The sequence below is a fragment of the Sebastes umbrosus genome, chromosome 3 (genome assembly GCF_015220745.1).
Source record: "Sebastes umbrosus isolate fSebUmb1 chromosome 3, fSebUmb1.pri, whole genome shotgun sequence".
Classification (NCBI taxonomy): domain Eukaryota; kingdom Metazoa; phylum Chordata; class Actinopteri; order Perciformes; family Sebastidae; genus Sebastes; species Sebastes umbrosus.
In genome coordinates this window covers 17,598,150-17,619,821 of record NC_051271.1, presented here as the reverse complement: position 1 = coordinate 17,619,821, position 21,672 = coordinate 17,598,150, and the positions used below count along the sequence as shown (strand labels likewise).

The window sequence follows — 21,672 nt, the reverse complement described above, 5'->3', positions numbered from 1 at the left end:
GCGGTCAACAGCGCCATCTCCAGTCTGCTTGGGGACAGACAGCCCATAAACTATCAGAAGCCTGTATGGTGAACACCAATCAATCTGGTTTCCTCATCTGTAATATATTTACTGTAGGGAATCATAAAATGACCATGATACATCATCAGAGATTAAGGACAAACAAGCCTTTTAGCACCGTCATTTTAGTTAGTTTAAAAAAATACAACTATTGTACCAAAGAACGTAAATTGCTAAGAAGTGAAAGCCAATTGATTGTTCCATTGCAACATCAGCACCCAGCAGCAAAGCTACGCTTCACTCCAGTCGCTGAAAGAGACTACTGGACGCCAGTAAAACGTCCGCCTGCAAAGTGCCGTACAAAAGTAAAACAAAATGTTTTCTATTTTATTGTCATAATTTTAATGTCTCTACCGAAATGTCCTGTGTTGAACAATAACAATATAATAAATATGCATACTATTATACTTACTTGCTTACTTATTAAACTCTTTTGCCCGACTGCTTCCCAGAGGAGCATAAAGTGAGCGATGGACATAAATGGAAGCTAGAAAAATCCAGTGCACATTGAGAGCAATCTCAAACTTTTTCATGTCCAGGACCTCCAAAATCGATGTCCAATAGACCACAGACCATGGATGTATAAGAGGTTGTGTCCTGTGCTTTTGCCCTGCGTGTTAGTAAATAGCCTACAACTACATTAAATTCAGTGTATGTCATGCTACTAGCACTACTAGCTACTGTCCGATAGCCGGTTGTTTGAGAACAGAGACTTTAATACATCCACCACGGTACAGGCTTACAGCATACAGCCCAATGGATGTATTATAAGATAATAAAAGTGATGAATTACAGCCAATATATCCATTATTACAGCCGTTTACAGCTAGCAGGAAGCTGGCAGAACCGGATATGTCATGACCGTGCAGGGCGGTGCAGTCCCGTGGGTGTGATGTAGTTCATTATGCCGCGGAAAATAACTCTGGATTCGGCTATTAGTGAATTCTACAATTTTTAGGACATAATGATTTAAGTGAGGGCTATTTAATTGTTCGTAGTGGGAAGTTGATTTACCTCGAAAAAAATATCCTCCTATTTACAGACGTCTCTTTATACATCCATGGCCATAGATTCATTGGCGTTTTCAGTCCAAAATCGGGGCTGTTGTCAAAAAGGCACCAGAGTTTCGTCTCTATGCTTTTTACTCTTTGATTGTACTTCCTATAATAAAATGTCTTGTTAAGATCTTCCTCTCTCATTCCCACACACTCACTCAAAAAGAGACTAATTTAGTGGAAAACAAACAAGCTTTATTTGTCAAACACAGTTACGAGGCTGCTACTGTTGCTACATTTTCTTGCTCCATTCCTCTCTCACACATATCAGATTTACTTTAAAAATGAACATTACAAATCAACATTATGGGTCATGAAATTTGGTCAACAACACACATCTCACTCGTTTCCCCTCGGTTTCGTCGTTTACTTACTTCATTGTTTAGTATTTGTTTATTTTGTGTGTAATTGTCATGCAATACGTTTTATTTTACGTTTGAATTATCTGTTTTTGGGTTGTGTTATAGAACTTAGTACAATAAAGCAGGCTAATTTTGTTGTTCACAAACAGTTTTTGTTTAATTCATTAACTTTTCCACTAGTTGCTGTGAATCCTGACTCTGCCACACTTCTCCATCTCGCTCTCTCTCTCTCACTTGCATAATTAATTGTTGTGTCGCTCTCCCTCGCTCTCTCTCCTTCATAATTAATTGGTGGGTTTGATTTAGTGGTCTGTGCAGGATTTTTTTTGAGGCAAAGCTTCTTTGTGCAGTCACTTTTGTAAATAGAAAACAATCAGCGCAGGCCCAGGGCATAAATCAAATCTAGATAATGCCTATAAAAGCCGATGGGAGAGAAACAGAATTGCATCACAGCTTCATGCAGAAGCGCTCGGGTGTGTTCATTTGTATGTTCATATCAATGTGTGGTTGTTATTGTCACAGTGAAGTCCGCTCTTGATATGTGAATGTTATACTGATTTTGTAAAGGCATTGAACAGGAAAACGGCAGCACCAGTTTCTGAATGTTAACTTTGATCATCAGAGGCTGTTTTACTGACATTTTGTGTATCACAGCGTCTGTAGAGAAACAATTACAAGCTCAGTCGATGGACTGAAAAATCATTTGCAACTATTTTGATAACTGATTAATCATTTGAAGTCCTTTTTCAAGCAAAAATGACAAATTGTGTCTTGTTGTAGCATTAAGGGCTGCAACTAATGATTATTTTTATTGTCGGTTAATCGGTCTATTATTTTCTCGATTAATCGATTAGATGTTCATTTTACTGTCATAGACAAAGAAACCAGAAAATATTCACATTTAAGAAGCTGAAATCAGAGAATTATTACTTTTTTTTTTCTTAAAAAATTACTCAAACTGATTAATCGAATATCAAAATAGTTGGCAATCAATTTAATAGTTGACAACTTATCGATTAATTAATGCAACTCTCTTCTAATGTGAGGATTTGCTGCCTTTACTTTACTTCTTACTAGGGCTGTCAATCGATTTAAATATTTAATTGTGAGTAATCACATGATTGTGCAATGCGAATAATCGCAAATGAATCACACAGATTTATCTTTTCAAAATGTACCTTAAAGGGAGATTTGTCAAATATTTAATACTCTTATCAACATGGGAATGGACAAATATGCTTGCTTTCTGCAAATATATGTATATATTTATTATTGGAAATCAATTAACAACACAAAACAATGACAGATATTGTCCAGAAACCCTCACAGGTACTGCATTTAACATAAAAAATATATGCTCAAATCATAACATGGCAAACTGCAGCCCAACAGGCAACAACAGCTGTCAGTGTGTCAGTGTGCTGACTTGACTATGACTTGCCTCAAACTGCATGTGATTATCATAAAGTGGGCATGTCTGTAAAGGGGAGACTTGTAGGTACCCAAAGAACCCATTTTCATTCACATAACTGGAGGTCAGAGGTCAAGGGACCCTTTTGAAAAAGGCCATGCCAGTTTTTCCTCGCCAAAATTTAGCATAAGTTTGGAACGTTATTTAGCCTTTTTCGCGACAAGGCTGGATTCATTAGGTTTTCTAGTTTCATGTGATTCCAGTATCTTCACTCCAGCTTTAAAACTGAGCCCTCTACAACCTAAAAATCGCAACTTGCGTCAATCCGTTAAAGAAATTAGTGGCGTTAAAACAAATTTGCAATAACATGTTATTATCGCGTTAACTTTGACAGTCCTACGTCTTACTATATAGTAAACTGAATATCTTTGGGTTTGGGACTGTCTGTCGGACAAATTTGAATACGTCAAGTTGGGCTCTGGGGGGATTAGATGGACATATGATGGGCATTTTTCACTATTTTCTGACACTGTATAGATTAAACAATAATAAGCTGATAAATCGATAAAGAAAATAATCGTTATTTGCAACCTTACTGCTTTGTTTTATATTAATGGAGTAAATTCATAAAGCGTGAGCCTAAACACTAAAAGCTTGTTGCTCTTTGCTCTCCAGCTTTGAGAAGCTCACTGTCCTTTTTACATATTTATTCCAAAATGTTCAAGATAAAACAAAAAAAGAGAAGCACGATTCCTTTTGTATCCTTTTGAATAAATGTACTGCATGTCCTTGAACGACTGTAAAAAGACATGGAAGGGAAAAAAAGGGAGAGTGAGTAACAGGGATGCACGAATCCTTTATTGTGGAGCAGTGTGCTCCAATAAAAACCTGTGTATGGGTGGGTGTAATGGAGAGAAATGACGCCTGACTATTGAAGCAGAGAATCGGCGTGTGGCTGCTATTAGAGGAAATAAAGGGGGGTACCGATAGAGAGAGGAGGAGCGGAGGCTGTTGTATGAGATTAATGGACACAGTGTGTGCAGGAGGAGGGAGGGAGGGGAGATGGGCTTCTCCACGGAGGCGGCGGCGGTGATGGTGATGGTGGGGGGGTGGCTGGGGGAGACCACTGTGGCAGGGGAGAGGGAGAGGAGAGGCAGGGAGGGAGGGAGGCTGGTGAAGCCGCGGATATTCATGAAGACGCCAAGTGTTTTTTCTCTCGCCGTGGTGACACACTGCTAGTCTGCAGAGAGACGGAGGGAGCTGGGAGGAGAGAAGGAGAAGGAGACGAGTGAAAGCAACACAAGGCCCAGCCCATCTTGCCATTGATCTTGAGGCGATCAAGGTGAGTGTGTTTTTATTCTTACATGCTGCGGCCTGACTGTGTGCGTGTGTGTGTGCGTGTACATGTGTGTCTGTCTGACAAATATCTCTTGCAGTGCGTGTGCAGACAGGCATGACGGCAGGGCTGTCCTCATGTATGCATGGTTTGAGTGTGTTTTATATATATATATATATATATATATATATATATATGGGTGTTTTGTAACAGGCTGGTAGTTGAGCTGCATATTGATGCATTGCTGCTTGGTTTTATAAGCTGCTTTATCTGTAGTGGAGGTGGTACTGGTGGCAGCCATGGTGTGTGTGTGTGTGTGTGTGTGTGTGCTCAAATTTCTCATTGTCTGTGCATATATATGTCACTGTGTCACTATGCATTTGTTGATTTCTCCACACAGACCCTCTTTTCTGTGAATGTGTGCACACTCTGGTGGTGTGACAGTGCTTTCATTGAGTGGGTGTGTTCTTGATGACCCCTGGTAAAAGTCGTCTCCACCACTATCTGTCTGTGTTCCAGCTCAATCGGAAACACTCTGATATGCCGAATCTGTCCTATCCAATGGAATTAGGTCATCTCGGACTCTCTCAGAGTAATTATATAACATCGGAGGGCTTCGGTGTTGCAGTATCTGCTCAGAATTAGCCACACTGTAGGTACAGCTCCTGCAATGCAACAATAGCCAACATATTTTTGTTAGGGCAGCCCCCCTTTATTAGTCGACCAATCGTTTGTTTGGATAATAGTCAACGACTTGTGATTTCATTAGTGTTTTTGTTCATGTATGAGCCTTGTATTGTGGAAAACAATACGCATTTGTTCCCAAATATATCTCCAATCTTATTAAAAGAGTACACAGGGAAAGGATTTTCTCATATTTGATGATGCATCAGATGAATTCACTAAATGCAAGCAGGACAAAGAGTTCCAAAAGAAGAAGGAAAGAGGACTCAAAAAGAGCTCGCCCTAACTCTTCATTTCTGTTGTTTCTCACAGGGGAATCTACGCCGAAGAGGACCCACTGAGACACATTCAAGGATGGATCCCGGCATATCAAACCTGGAATTTTGACATCTGGAGTTCTCGGATGAGCCAATCATTTTTCAACACTTCTCCCTATGCAGGATTTGGATCCGACTGACCGATCAGACGGCGGAAAACTGATCTGAGACAAGACTTCCAGAAGCTGAATCTGGATTATTGATTGTTGCATTCATGTGGGATCAGGTTTACAACTGGGAAATGTCATGCGAACAATACTCCAAGTTGGATAAACATTTTAGAAAACTTGGGAAGAGGTTTTCTTCGGCAGTGACATCATGAACTCCGACCCGGATATCCTATTGGCTTGTCTGGCCAAAGCGAGACAACATGCCGGCGGACTTATTTTTTCCCAGAAACTCGTAGCTTACACTAAAATGGAGTGATTCAATTAGATTCTTCTTTTCTTCCACCTTGTTGAAAAACAACAACAGATCAAGACAAAGGACGTCCACCTCAGACTGAACCTGGAGCCTCTGAGGGGCGCTTAAATGCACCTTTAGCATTTAACAGCAGGTCGGACGCCCGGTTTCAGCCATCTGAACACGGAGGTGTGGACAGAGGCGGTTGGCTGGCTTAGTCAGCTCCGATGGGGGCCGGTTGTGACCCGGTCTGACCCCGGTTTGACCTTGCAGTGACCTTTGACCTCTCCGGTCCTGGCTCTCCACCTGCTCTGCTGCCTGGGTTCCGGAACGCTCCGCCCTGGGGCCCAGAACGAGCCAATCAGGATGAAGAAGAGCCGCAGCGTGCTGTCTGTGACTGGAGAAGAGGTGAGAATATAAACAAGCAGCGACATACTCGAGAAAATCAGCTAACTTTGTCACTTGTTACCGTGAGAGTAGATACAAGGCAGAGCAGACTGGACTGTTTGTGCGTTTTCTTGGATGCTTACCACGACACACAAACCTCGTGACTTTCACACATCCGTCCAAGGCTCCCTTTGTTCTTGTTGTCAAGGTCTGTGGACGCACTCAGAAGTCAGAGTGGACAGTTTGTCCTCTCCAGCCTCCACTCACACCGTGTGAACCACTCAGTCAGTCATAGTCCTGTATGTAAATGAGCCCCAGCTAAATGAGTGCTCTATGTAAATGAGCTATTTTCTTTTAAAGGTAACCTTTTGGCTGAAGGACATAATACCATCTGCATTATTCAAGCGCTCCTTTATTGATTATGCTGAGGAGCGGGTGCCCATATATTTGTGTATGTATGTTTGTGTGTGTACTGTATCTGTGTGTGTGTGTGTGTACGTGTGTGTGTGTGTGTGGATGTGAGCATCTCTCCACATCTGGGTCTGGACGACATCAAACGCAGCATGGAAGCAACACGGCACTGTTGCCTAGCAACTGCTACCATTCCCCCAGTGTTTTGTTGCTACGGTACTGCAGTGCAGATCAGCCTCTAAGAGCTCAGTCTGTAGAGGCCTTATCCCAGACACACACACACACACACACGCATGTAGCCAAACACACACACACACACACACACACACACACACACACACACATGTAGCCAAACACACACACACACACACACACAACACACACATACATTGATATTTTATGGTGTTTGTATTGTTTTTGTGTAGTTTCTTCACTCATCAGAATTTGAATGTGGCAAGTTCTTTCATTTTTATTATTGACTTTTATTTTACAGTTTCTTATTTCTTATTTTTAAAGACGTGTCTCTCTCGCTCCATGTCTCTCTTGCTCCATGTCTCTTTGTTTCCCTCACCTGCTCCCCCCCTGTGTTACAGGGTAAGGACACAGATATAACAGGTGCTGTGGAGAAGGCGGAGTCATCTCGCTACAGCCGATCTTATACGTCCGGGGCCACACTGGGGGCTGAGCTACGCAGAGGGAGGAGCAGACGACTCTCGTCTAGTCTCCAGGTATTGAAAGGAAGCACTGGTGCATTAGCCCCCTCCCTCATGTGAACATAATATTAAAGGACCATACTGTTTGATTTGGCATGTGTTTGCCTGTTTTACAAAAAAATATATATATATTATGGCTGTCAAAGTTAACGCCATAATAAGGCGTTAATGTAAATTTGTTTTAACGCCAATAATTTCTTTAACACATTAACACAACTTGCAATTTTTAGGTTGTAGCTGGCTCACTTTTAAAGGTAGAGTGAAGATACGAAATGAAACTGGAAAACCTCAGGAATCCATTGGTACCAACCATGTCATACTAGCTTGTTGCGAACAAGGCCAAATAACGCTCCAAACTTGTGCTAAATTTTGGCGAGGAAAAAATGGCATGGCCATTTTCAAAGAGGTCCTTTGACCTCTGACCTCAAGATATGTGAATGAAAATAGGTTCTATGGGTACCCACGAGTCTCCCCTTTACAGACATGCCCACTTTATGATAATCACATGCAGTTTGGGGCAAGTCAAAGTCAAGTCAGCAAACTGACACACTGACAGCTGTTGTTGCCTGTTGGGCTGCAGTTTGCCATATTATGATTTGAGCATATTTTTTATGCTAAATGCAGTACCTGTGAGGGTTTCTGGACAATATTTGTCATTGTTTTGTGTTGTTAACTGATTTCCAATAATAAATATATACATACATTTTCATAAAGCAGCATATTTTCACGCTCCCATGTTGATAAGAGTATTAAGTACTTGACAAATCTCCCTTTTAAGGTGCATTTTGAACGGATAAAAAAATGCTTCCCTGGCTTTGATTAATGTTGGTACAAGAGGAAGACTTGCTTGAGCATTAAGTTACACTGTCATTATGAGGTGATGCACCTAGCACTAGCTGTTGAACATAGTAGAGCATTTAGCAACTAAAGAGTCATTTATCTTTCTCAGAAGTTACTAAAGAGCAAAACAGAGCTAAAAGTGTAATTATTGGACTTGCATTGGCCAGGTAGACAATTCTGTTCAAGAACTTTATTGTCATTATGCCAACATAACAAAACTGCAGCTGCCTCAACCTCAAATGTTGCATTTCATTAAAAGACTTCACACATATTTAAAAGGAATCAGAGGTTGGGTCAAGTCATTATTTTGCAAGTCACAAGTGAGTCTCAACTCTTAACACTCAAGTCCTTAGTCAAGACTGACAAGTCCAAAGTCCTACATTTTGAGTTTTGAGTCCTAAACAAATCATAATGCGCTCTTCACCAAATGTAATGCCATTTTAACAACAGAGTAACTGACTCCAACTGGCGCTTAGTAAGTCCCAATAATATTCACCAAAAATAGAGTCCAGAGTTCAACATAAAAAACACCACTTTTTGGAGATTTAGCAATAAACAACAAAAGATTTCCCCACGAGTAAATCCTCCTCCCAAACAAATCAATAAAGGATAAAAACAAATAAATCCAACATTGCGCAGTTGATCGTCTTCATGCACACACTTTTTAAATAACATGCTTTTAAGTCTTTGGGCTTAGGTATTAAGCATTTTCAAATCAAAAGGCTCAAGTCCAAGTGAAGTCACGAGTTACTGGTGTTAAAAGTCAATGTCCAGTTGCAAGTCTTTTTATATTTTATCAAATCGAGTCTAATGAAATCAAATTTGTGACTCGAGTCCACATCTCTGCAAAGAATAAATAATGCATGAATGAGATAAAAAAAAAAAGTGTAATAAATATCAGCGATAAAAAGTGCAAAAATATAAACAGACAACTCCAAATAAATGTCCCTCTGTATCTGCTGGATGTGTAAATAGGCAACTATTTGCTAACAAGTTTGCCATATCCATTTAAAAAGAGATATTATGACAGTGAGGTGTTTACAGCTTGTTTCTGCTGCTGCCAAATGACCAAAAAATCTGAATAATTAAAGGAAGTGTGTAGCATTTAGGGGGATCTATAGGCAGAAATTTAACATGATAATAATAAGAATGTTTTCCTTAAGGTATGATCACCTGGAAATAAGAGTTGTTGTGTTTTTGTTACCTTAGAATGAGCTGTAGATGTGTTGAAATGTGCGATTAATTTGCAATTAAATATTTGAATCGATTGACAGTCCGATTTGTAGTTAACTTTGTTAACTCTGTAGAAAACTTAAACACACTTCATGCACACATTTGCAATAAATCAAATGGCCTCAGACCAGCTGAACAGGAATCTGGGGCTCCTGTGTGTCTGGTACCCCGAGGCAGTTACCTGTTTTCACAGCTTTTAAAGGAACAGTGTGTAACATTTCTATTAACAGGATCTATTGGCAGAAATGGAATATGATATTAATAAGTATGTTTTCTTTAGTGTATAATCACCTGAAAATAAGAATCGTTGTGTTTTTGTTACCTTAGAATGAGCTGTTTATATCTACATAGGGAGCGGGTCCTCTTCACCAAGTCCGCCATGTTTCTACAGTAGCCCAGAACGGACAAATCAAACATCGGCTCTAGAGAGAGCCTTTCACGTATTTGCATCGACCACTGTAGTTCTCCTACATGCTTTGCACATGCTAGACTCTTAAGGGTGGTTGCAATCTGTAACCTCACCGCTAGATGCTGCCCGATCCTGCACACTGTTAAAGGTGCAGACCTTTAACATAAGAGAGATTGAGTGTCCAAATTGTGCTGTACACCTACAAAGCAACAGGTGACTGGTATCATCTACAAACCCTTCCTTCTAACTCTACAGGTACCCTGCTGGCTCCGCCCTCGAGACCGCACTCGTTCACCAGAGGTCCTGAGCAATGTGTCGCGTCCGACAACTCTTCCCCTCCGCATCCCGCCACGCATCTCCATCACACAAGCAGACGCTGACGGGTACACACACCCAAACCATTGATTTTCACTTTTGCAGGTCATTTTTCTAGATGTTTCATTTCTGTCCTCTCTAACCATCGAACTTGTCCTCCTCTCCTCGGGCTCCAGTTACGAAGCAGAAAATGGCGTATCACCAGGTCACACCCCGCTGGGTTCGCAGAGTCCAGGCCTCACCCTTCACACCCCCTTTCCCCAGGGTCAGAGAAGAGAGTCCTTCCTCTACCGCTCTGACTCGGACTACGACATGTCGCCCAAGACGGTCTCACGTAACTCCTCCCTCGCCAGCGAAGGGTGAGACTCGGGAAGAAAGACGAAAAAAGAATGAGTGAGAGGGGGAGAGAGCATGCATGTGTGTACTCATGTGAACTCTTATTTTCAACTCTCTCTCTCTCTCAGGCACACAGGAGAGGACTTCATTGTCACGCCTTTTGCTCAAGTGAGTCTCACTTAATAGATAAATCATTTATCTACTGTGGATTATTGATCATTATACTATATATTGTGTAAAATGTTTCATGATGCTTCAGGTTCCCCCAAATAGTTTCTCAGCTGTCATGTGACCTGTTGGAAAATGGTTAAATAAGCATGTTGAAGAATTAATTGGAAGCATTCTTCATTGGATGTTACGCCACTTTTTTCCTTTTCTTAAACCTCCCATTAAGACATGTATATTTCTCTGATTATTTTATATATATCCTGTGATACTGTGTGATTATTTAGGTATTGGCCAGTCTGCGATCAGTACGGAGCAACTTCACCATTCTTGCCAACGTCTCCACACCGCAAGTAAAGTCAGTACCAACTCATTGTCCTTAAAAATGTGCCACTGATGCACATTATGATAGTATGTTGTCATTTGTGTAACCAGTTCAGATTTTGCAGATCAAACTAATTTACTACAGTGTATGAGACCTTAAAATGCAGCTACTTATAATTTCTAAGCATGCTTGCAAACACATGTAGGCATGGTTTACTCGTCCGTCCTCTTTTGTGTCTTGTTTGGGAAAGTAACCTCTGTACATTCAAAACATGACCGATATGTGTTCTCTGAGAAATCGAGAATAAGTCGCAATTTAGTGAGAATTAAGTCATAATACCATAAGAAAAAATCAACCTGCCCTATAGTCTGCTGTGCATGAAGTTATCGCTCTGCAGATATATATCCTCTTCAGACCGTCTGACAGACACAGAACCCTGTTTGGGACTTTGGTCTCTAGATGAGACTAGGTTTAGGGAAGTGACTGTGCGCCAGCTGCTCGGAGCGCACCGCAGCTGATGCAAAACAAACAAAGAAACAAAGTACGTGAGTACAGTCGCTGCAGTAAACATGACTGTACTATCAGGTCCACACACGCTATGCCTTCTCCAGTCACCTCACCCGACACATCTTCACATCTTCATCATCTTTAGGAAATATTTACCGATGTCCGGACCTCGGTGACCTCATAGCTGGCTAAGGCTATGGGGTCTTGACTTGGGATTTGAGTGCAAAGACTTGAGACTTTGTGACTTGCAAAACAATGACTTGCTAACATCTTGTTGCTAACCACAGTCTCTGGTAGGTCTAACTAACCGTTGTGTCCTCAGGAGGTCTCCTCTGGGTGGAGTGTGCGTCAGTCCCAGGGCGTCACTATCAGACCTGGAGTACCAGCAGCTCGCCCTGGACACACTGGAGGAGCTGGACTGGTGTTTGGACCAGCTGGAGACCATTCAGACACACCGCTCTGTCAGCGAAATGGCCTCCAACAAGGTATGCAAAACATCACTGAACCAACCAGTCCAACCAACATTATCAGTAGGCCAATACATGTATCATTATCAGTGTCCAGTATATGTTGCAAATAGAAATTATTTCTAAGGATTTTGACACATTTTTCATTTTATAACTTTACTACATTTTTGTATTTATTTATAGTTATTGTTTATAATGATTTAATATCATATTGTGTTCATAGAGTGTTGGAGGAATGAGTCCTAAAACCCGGAAATGAGTGAGCATTTAACACTTCCGGTTTCTTCATCTGGAAGTAAAAATGGGTTTTTAGTTAGATGCCTGAAATAAGGTCTGTGGTTTTAACGTTTTGTTCTACGATATAAAATACATCAATAAATATTTCACTCGTGAATTTTGAAGTCTTTATGTTTCTTTAAAAAAAGGCGGTTGCTAACAAGTGGCTAAATGAGACTACTAAACGCCATTTCAGCCTCGTTGTGTATACTCGCGCTCATGTTACCGTGGTGTAGTTCGTTTATAGCCTAACGTTACCTTTGTACTTCTGCCGATTGCATTCACACTTCAAAAATCATAAAAGTGGTGTTCATTTGTGAAGATTATCTTGCTGAACAAAACGTGTAAGCATCATAAACGTTAGTTTGTCACAGAGCTTATTTTTTGCAATAATCCAAAACCCAATGGAAAAATCCATTTGGCTTTTTGTCGAGGGATGCTAACTTCCTGGTTGGCCTACAAAAATACGTCATCCCTGGAGCACTCTATTGTTGCTATTGTCATTTACAATCAAAAATATCATAGTTCAACTGTAAAATATCCTGCCACTAGAGTGCATATCTCTGTCACAATGTTTGAATAACAAAATCTGAGGTATCATTGACAAAAATGTCTGTTTTGTAATGATCGGCTGATATTTAGTTATCAGATTTTTTATGCTCAAATATCTACTGTATATTGGTTTAAGTCTCTATGCTGAACTGTACTGTAACTAAAATCAAATGCATGTTGAACAGGGAATTGTAAGACCTTTCCAACAGCACGAGGTTGCCGTTTTGTTACTGCAACCTTAAAACTTGGGACTTAATTACAACCCCCAAATCCCAAAAGAGTACTGTATTGAATATTACCTCTTAGTCATCTCCAAAACTTAGAAAAGCAGCACATCATTGACTCGTATCTCCGCTTTGCTCTCATTCTGCCACAGTTTAAGAGGATGCTGAACAGAGAGCTGTCCCACCTGTCAGAGATGAGTCGCTCTGGTAACCAGGTGTCTGAATACATCTCCAGCACCTTCATGGGTGAGTGGGACCAGAGTCTGATTTCTGTTCCACATCACATTTATGACCAAATAAAACCAATAAATCTATATATGTGTGTGTGTTTGTCCATCAATCTGTAGACAAGCAGAACGAACCGGAAATCCCGTCTCCTACCCTGAAAGACAAACCTATGAGTCACATCCCCGGAGTGAGGAAACTCTCTCACAGCTCCAGCCTCTCCAGCTCTTCAATGCCTCGCTTCGGTGTCAACACGGACCACGAGGATGAGCTCGCCAAGGTCTCGTTGAATAGTCTTTTTTTTTCTCTGACTCACTTCAAAACAAGTTGTACAAATCAATCCCTGTTCAGACTTGGACTGTGAACACTGATAATATTTTTTATATCTTGTACACACGAGGTATAAATATCAACTTTCAGGACTTCGGGGGTTCCGTAGCAGAGTTTTATTATGCCTCCGCGCCGGCGACAGCCGCAACCAGAGGCATTATGTTTTCAGGTTGTCCATCCGTCCCGTCCTCGTGAACAGGATATATCAGGAAAACCTGGAGGGAATTTCTTAAGGTCAAAGGTGGTCAAAGGTCAAGGTCACTTTGACCTTACAAACACGTTTTTGGTCATACTCAAGAATTCATATGCTAATTATGACAATTTCGAACAGGATAAAATGATGAAGTGATGACATTAGGGACAGATATGGATGTAAATTGCAACTTGACTGGTTGGCGGAGGCATATACTATATAATATATATGTACTTTGACTTTTTAGTTTGGCCCATGTCTCATCCGCTAACATGGAGGGGGCGGGATTTCTGACCTATACTGCAGCCAGCTACCAGGGGGCGATCAAGATGACTTGACTTAACTTTTGGGGAGCTGTCATGTCGTCCAGCTTTATACTAAGTCTATGATCTAGCTCTATGTTAAATTCTGCTGCAGATATTTCTCAATAATACTTTTATTTAATTTTAAACAAGTGAACAAAATATACACCGGAAATGTGTAGAGTGCACAACAGATATGTCAATTTAACAAAACACATCTATGATAGATGAGCACATCGTGCAATCTTGTCTCAACCATCCCTCACCCCCACTCAATATACAAGCCAGACTTCCATATATTAAAGGGTACTTCTCCTACAGGAAGGTTCTGGAAGTTGGCTTTTAAATTTAGAAAAGAGAGAGACTCAAAAATTCATATTGTGTGTGTTTAACCAGGAGTTGGACGATCTGGACAAGTGGTGTTTTAACATATTCAGAGTAGCAGAATTCTCCAACAACAGACCTCTCAGCTGCGTCATGTATACCATCTTCCAGGTAGGCAAAATGAGTGTGAATGTGTGTTTTTCTGTAGGATCGTTCTCACCTGAAGTGCTTGTTGGCTTTGCTGATATACATGATATGTGTGTGCGTTTATATGTGTGTGAAGTTGTGGCTCCTGTCCTCCCTCCTCAGGAACGAGAGCTGTTGAAGACGTTTCGTATCCCAGTCGACACCTTTGTCACGTATGTGATGACTCTGGAAGACCATTATCATGGAAATGTAGCATACCACAACAGCCTCCATGCAGCAGATGTCACCCAGTCCACACATGTCCTCCTGTCCACACCTGCTCTTGATGTATGTTGAGACACACTCTCTCACACACACACACACACACACACACACACACACACTGGTTGGTTTGTACATGGAAGTGGACCTTTCATAGAAAACCATTAAATGAAGCACAACAGAACTTTATATCAAACCAAGGCTGGAAAACTATTACAGTGTGTAGCTTAGTCAAGCGAACCACCACAATGATTTTAATTCTCTTGTGACAAAGACAGAAAGTCTTGTAACAATAAAAATTGAAAGGAAACATGAGCTGCTGATTCTTCATCCTCTAAGAAAGCAAAAACAGGATTCAACTACAGAGTGATTGTATTGCAAGTTATATTCTTAATATTCTAAATAAACAGACAAACTATCACATTTTATTTAGCTAAAAACTTAAAATAATAAATGGAAGTTTTCTCTGCCCTTCTTGTCCCTTTCAGGCCGTCTTCACTGACCTGGAGGTCCTCGCCGCTCTGTTCGCTGCAGCGATCCACGATGTAGACCACCCCGGAGTTTCTAATCAGTTCCTCATCAACACCAGTGAGTGCACACACACACACACACACACACACACACACACACACACACACACACACCCACACACACATAGAAAAATGGTAAAATATTTCTATATATTTGCACAAACTGTGTCTACACCTCCTCCTCCATCCCTCTTCACTGTGCCCAGACTCGGAGCTGGCCCTCATGTATAACGATGAGTCAGTTTTGGAGAACCACCACCTCGCTGTGGGCTTCAAGCTTCTGCACCAGGAAAACTGTGACATCTTCCAGAACCTCACCAAGCGCCAGCGCCAGAGCCTTCGCAAGCTCGTCATCGATATGGTAAGGACATTTTCTACCACATTTCAAAACGTACCGGTTCGATTATAAACAAATAACTTCTCCTTCAGCTTTGTTTACTTAGTTTTGGTTAGTCTTCTTCTCTTTTAGCTGCCAATGCTGAGAATCTCATTATGTATCATTTGATAGTTTCAGATTTGCCTTATTTATTTGCTATTGATGGTTTTAAACATCTTTCACTGTTTCTATGCCTTTTATTGGCAATTTTATTTAATTAAGACGGTACAAGTTAATTTAGTTTAGTTTTGATCTTGTGAAATATACATCTTTTTGATGCTGTTTGTCTATAACTTGTTGTTTCTGCCTAACTTGACAAGGGCACTCTTAAGTCCTTTTATGCATCACTAGGGACAATTTTTGGCTTTAAATTTTTTTATCATTTTGGATGTGTTAATGCATGTGGCATACGTTTTGGCAAGGGTGTGATTTCTTTTTTTTCTTCTTCTAATTTTAGATGTTCAACCTCCGCTCCCATAATAAGTCTATAATAAACTGTGTAGCCAAAACACAGTCACTCGGAAAGAGAAACCGCCAATGAGGAAACTCCAACACGGCCGAGCAATCGTGTAACTTCAGCACTCACAGTCACTCAGTGACAGACTTTCGCGTTTTGGACTGCAGAGGGCCAGCCCTACAAATGCAAAAGTCTGTCACTGAGTGACTCCAGTTTGAGATATATACAACGTTATTTTGACTAGTTACAATTTAATTTTAAGATATCTAAAAAGGACGATGTAGATATCTTCAATTGAGGGAAATTAAAGATATCTTGAACTGGAATTCTGACAACTCAGAATTATATTGTAGATATTTGAAACTGGAATTACGACTAGTCAGAATTCAGTTACGGATATCTGTAACTCACATTGCGGATATCTGCAACTGAATTGTGGATATCCGTAATGACAAACCCCATACACATGAATGGCAAAAGTAGTTTGAATCGTACTAGTCGAAATGCAATTATGGATATCTAAGATTAGAGTTTTGCCTTGTCAAAACAGAATTAGGGATATCTTGAATTAGAGTTTTGACTAGGCAAAATGACGTTGCAGATATCTCTAATGAATATCCTGTCTAGCTATTAAATGTTAAAACGGTCCTCGCCAGACCTGGTGGACATGTACCGCTGGATTTAACATTATAGACATGACCACTTACTATTTATATAACAATTTAGCCACAAATTCACAGACTGACCAGACACGGTCCAGCCATATACTTGGTTTTGACCGAGTCTTGTTTCATAACAAACAACAGTGGCATTATGTAAACAAACCAACATGAAAATGAATAAATATTTGGTAGTTATGATCAGGACTGATGTTGGTTAAAATATTGCTCAGTGAAAGTGGAAAATAATATTTATATATAGTATTTTCATAGCAGTTTTAAGAAGGGGACATTTGTGTCCACTAAGGACATCAGATCAACTTTGCACAAGGGTTTAAAAAAGAGTTTTGATCTCAATGAGGTTTTCTTAGTTAGATTTAAGTTAAAACTAAAATTCAATCCATCTAATCTAATTAGCAGCTTCTTAAATAAAAGCCTTTTCAACATTACAGCCACATCCCAGCTTCTGGCTTCCTCAGGATTCTCAGTCAGTTTAAGAACTGGATTTCTTCCAAACAGCAATAAAGTAAAACTAAAAAGTGCTCTTGTCTGGCAGTACCTGTTTTAAACTAAGAGTATACTATCCTCATCTCTGATTCCAATCTCACATCACATCACTCATCTTTGGTTTTAGTCATGTTATGTGACGGATAAGGACAGAGATTAGTTTGAATCTTTGTGCTTCTTTTCTAGTTTTGTCTTACTGTCTCTGTCTGTAGGTGTTGGCCACAGACATGTCCAAACACATGACCCTACTGGCTGACCTGAAGACCATGGTGGAGACCAAGAAGGTGACAAGCTCTGGTGTGCTGCTCCTAGACCACTACACAGAACGGCTTCAGGTAACTTTGTCCTGAATACATGCCAGTGTGGCTGCTCACACAGACCATGGTCACTCGTGCATGAATGTTGTGTGAAAGCTACACGTCTACTGTACTGTGTGAATATAATGATATATATACAGTACAATGTGTGTGTGTGTGTGTGTGTGTGTTTAGGTGCTAAGGAACATGGTGCACTGTGCAGACCTGAGCAACCCCACCAAGACGTTACCGTTATACAGGCAGTGGACGGAGAGAATCATGGAGGAGTTCTTTCGACAGGGTGACAAAGAGCGAGAGAGAGGGATGGAGATCAGCGCCATGTGTGACAAACACACCGCCTCCGTGGAGAAGAGTCAGGTAACGCTCGAACTCTCTCTCCCATCCACTTTAAATGTGTCATTGTTGCACATCTTTACAATGAAATTTAAAGTAATGAACAATCGACTATGTTGCAAAAAGTAAAAAAAAAAGTCATAGTATAGTATGTCAAAAATATTCATAAAAAACCTGTGGTGTATTGTGTCAAAAAAGTCACAGTATAGTATGTCTAAAAGTCATTAAAAAAAGCCCAAGTATAGTATGCCATAAAAGGTCATTGTAAAAGCCATAGTATAGTACGTCAACAAAAAAATTATAAAAAGTTTTAGTATATTTTGTCGGAAAAAGTCATAAAAAATACATAGTATAGTGTGTCGGAAAAAATCATAAAAAAGCCATGGTATGGTATGTCAGAAAAAGTCATTAAAAAACATAGTATAGTCTGTCGAAAAAGTCATAATATAGTATGTCAAAAAAGGAAAAAAATAAAATAAAAAGCCATGTCGAAAAAAGTCATAAAAGACCCATAGTATGTTGGAAAAAGTCATAAAAAGTCAAAGTATAGTATGTCGAATAAAGTGAAAAAATGGTCATAGTATAATATTTTAAAAAATTAAAGAAAAAATCATAGTATAGTGTGTCGAAAAAAGTGAAGGAAGCCATAGTATAACATGTTGAAAAAAAATAGTTATAGTATAGTATGTCGATAAATTTCACGAAAAAAAGTCATACTATCGTATGTCGATAAATTTAATGAAAAAAAGTCATCATATAGAATGTCGAAAAATTTAATGAAATATTCATAGTATCGTATCTAAAAAAATTCCATGAAGAAAAAGTCGTAGTATAGTATGTCAAAAAAAGTCACAGCACAGTATGTTGAAAAAAAGTCAGTATAGTATGTTCAAAAAAGTCAAAAGAAAAAAGTCAAAAGAAAAAAGTCATAGTTTCGTACGACGAAAAAAAAAGTCATAGTATAGTAAAATATTCAAAATAGTCATAGTATAGTATGTCCAAAAAAGTGAAAAAGTCATAATATAGTATGTCGAAAAAAAATGAATAGTATAATAAAATATGAAAAAAATTCAAAGTATAATATGTAGAAAAGGTGAAAAAAGTCATAGTATAGTATGTCAAAAAATTCACAAAAAAATCATAGTATAGTATGTCGAAAAAAAGTCATAGTATTATATGTCGAAAAAAAATTCACAGTAGAGTAAATCAAAAAAAGTGAAAAAAAAGTATAGTACGTTGGGGAAAAAAAAAAGTTTTTGATTATGCATTAGTCCTTGTGAGAAAGACAGACAGACAGGGAGAGGGAGAGGGAGAGACAGAGAGAGAGAGACAGAGAGAGACAGAGAGAGACAGACAGAGAATGCCAGTTGGATTTCTCTATACTTTAAAAGGAATACTTTATTTGGGAAAGATGCTGATAAGGTTGAAGCCATTGAGATGTCTGAGAGCGCCATCAGTCTTCTCCTATAAATCTCGGCAAGAAAGCAAATCAGCACATCTCTCAAACTGTCTAAATATATTTTAATAACACCACTTCACTTATTGTCATGGTCTCAGTTGTGAATCTTTGTCTTTTCCAGGTTGGTTTCATTGACTACATCGTCCACCCGCTGTGGGAGACGTGGGCTGACCTGGTGCACCCAGACGCCCAGGAGCTGCTGGACACGCTGGAGGAGAATAGGGAGTGGTATCTGAACACCATGCCCCAGTCTCCTTCACCTCCTCCGGACAGACACCTACAGCATGACCGCTTCCAGTTCGAACTCACCCTGGAGGACCTGGAGCACAACAACCACAACCACATACACCTGAGGAACAACGGCGGCGAAGACGGAACGCAGGACGATGTAGAAACTGAGAAAGAAGACGAGCAGAATCACAACAGCGAACACAACGGAGTCCGGGAGGAAGAGGAGGAGGAGGAGACTGGAGAAGAAGAAGAGAAAGAGGTGAAGGAGACCGCAGAGGAGGAGGAGGAGGAGGAGGAGACTGGAGAAGAAGAAGAGGAAGAGGTGAAGGAGACTGCAGAGGAGGAGGAGGAACATGGAGAAGATGAAGTAGAAGAAGACGGAGGGCAGACGGATGCAGCGGAGGATGAGGAGACTAAAGAAGAAGAGAGAGATAATGAGCTACATCAGGAAGAGGAGGAAGGAGAAGGCAAGGAAACTTTGGAAAAGGAAGAAACAGAAGAGGAGTTAAAGGGAGAAAAAGAAGGTGAGGGGGAAGAGGAAATAGAAAATGAGGAGGAAAAAGAGGAGGATGAGATGGAGGAGGAGGAGGAGGAAGAAGAGGAGGCAGCAGAGATGGAGGAAAGTGTAGAACAAGAGGAGGGCGAGAAAGTGGAGGAAGAGGAAGAGGTAGAAATGGAAGACAAAGTTGAGGAAGAGGTCGGCGAAACAGAAGATGTCGAAGAGGAGAAAGGAGAGTTGGAAGAAGCAGAAGAAGAGGAGGAGGAGGAGGAGCCAGTTGAGGATGAAGAAGAAGAAGAGGAAAGTTAGTTGGGTGTAAAAACATAAATGAACAGGGACAGTGAAGAAAGGTTAACGAGAGATGAAGAAGTACGTAAATGGAGCCTGAAGGGCTTTGACAGTTAGCAGTAAGAGCTGAAGACGCACTTCTCTCCAGATAACGTGCTCCGACTACTTCATGTGACGCTCTCAGCTCCAGTCTCAACTGCAGACGTCTTAAACAAACTTCACAGCTCACAGACGGACAGCACAGCACCGGAGCATACGCCTTCCCGAACAGCCAGATTGTTGCAGCGTCTTGATCAACTGGTAGTGATAGAAAGACTTGACGTCTTCATCACCGAGTATCTGTACATCCATCACTGCCGTAGGGAATAAAATGGGGGATAATAAAAGGGGGGAACCTGTTTTATCGACCTTTTGTAGCTCCTAAAAAAAACTGAAATGCGTACATGCAAATAAGTGCGATCTCATGGACTACTACCCGTCATCTCTCTGTCACTGTCTCGTTTATGAGGAAGATACCAACTACCACACACACACCGACCAACAACTGTTAAAAGAATGTCAACTTCCTCGGTTTGTCAGAAAAAGAGAAAAAAACAAAGTCTGCAAAGTGTCTGTCGTCTTATATTTACTACAAAAACTTTCCACTTGTGAACAAGATGCTGAGAATAACTTTGGGCTCTGGTCTAGGAACAGTTTAACCTCACATACTAACCTTAAAGCAACAGTGCTGGTTTTCTCAATAATATCTGGACCGTTCTGTCAAGGCGGAAACATATGCAGTCCAGTTCAAAAAGCTGACCTGTTGTACGTGTCGATGTCGGTTCATGTTTAAAAGAAAAAACACCCAGTATTCATCCCATCACGACAGTTTCTCCACTACCAGACTGTGAGTTTGATTCCCGGGTGAATCGTGCCAAACTGACCCACGACCAGCATTGAGCAATTCAGCCTTCCTCCAAACAAGGTGGCTACTCGTCCGTGAAGCAATGAACTGTGGGACCAGGGTACACGGGTGTGACGGTCTTCCACAAATCCCTTTTTTCTTTGTTTTGTTTTTGTAAAAATGGTATTTGGCACTTTATCTAACACCCCTGTTACATATATGTACATAATAAACATGTATTTTAATCTGCTGATGTCATATAATAAATATGATCAATGAAGTTGATGGATTGGTGTTTTCAGTTGCAGGTCTATGACAAGTCATTGTGTAGTATGTCATAAACAATATAAGACAAGTCATAGTATAGTATGTCATAAAAATGTCATAGTATAAAATGTCATGAGGACGAGAGGAGAGGTATTATAAGCTGCTTAGAGCTAGTGTTAGGAAGTCAAACAGGTCACAATACCCTCTCTAATATCCATTCTATATTGCTGTGTAAACATCTCCTTCAACCAACTGGATTTATTCTAGTTTCTCGCCAAAAACTACATTTTACAAGAT

At 40.3% G+C, this 21,672-nt stretch overlaps 1 protein-coding gene across 2 annotated transcripts; it reads left to right on the top strand.

Moving 5' to 3' along the window:
- The first annotated feature begins 3,961 nt into the window (after nucleotides 1-3,961).
- LOC119485452 (cAMP-specific 3',5'-cyclic phosphodiesterase 4C-like) lies at nucleotides 3,962-21,388 on the top strand. Of its 2 annotated transcripts, XM_037765079.1 has the most exons (18): nucleotides 3,962-4,230; nucleotides 5,221-6,035; nucleotides 7,019-7,153; nucleotides 9,876-10,003; nucleotides 10,112-10,294; nucleotides 10,400-10,439; nucleotides 10,724-10,794; nucleotides 11,591-11,753; nucleotides 12,940-13,033; nucleotides 13,135-13,292; nucleotides 14,234-14,332; nucleotides 14,471-14,635; nucleotides 15,058-15,157; nucleotides 15,306-15,460; nucleotides 17,311-17,433; nucleotides 17,590-17,772; nucleotides 19,329-19,721; nucleotides 19,779-21,388. In XM_037765079.1, the coding sequence occupies exons 2-18, from the start codon at nucleotides 5,994-5,996 to the stop codon at nucleotides 20,244-20,246; spliced, it is 2,700 nt and encodes an 899-aa protein (XP_037621007.1). In that variant the 5' UTR covers nucleotides 3,962-4,230; nucleotides 5,221-5,993; the 3' UTR covers nucleotides 20,247-21,388. The 2 variants fall into 2 exon arrangements, with proteins under 2 accessions (XP_037621007.1, XP_037621006.1); XM_037765078.1 differs by having other exon boundaries at nucleotides 19,329-21,388.
- The last annotated feature ends 284 nt before the right edge of the window (nucleotides 21,389-21,672 follow it).

Excerpts from the sequence above, each read along its gene's own strand:
- LOC119485452 (XM_037765078.1), top strand. The coding sequence starts at position 5,994 with ATGAAGAAGAGCCGCAGCGTGCTGTCTGTGACTGGAGAAGAG. Across the intron at positions 10,004-10,111 it reads ACACAAGCAGACGCTGACGG|TTACGAAGCAGAAAATGGCG; the intron begins GTACACACACCC and ends CTCGGGCTCCAG. Across the intron at positions 10,795-11,590 it reads GTCTCCACACCGCAAGTAAA|GAGGTCTCCTCTGGGTGGAG; the intron begins GTCAGTACCAAC and ends TTGTGTCCTCAG.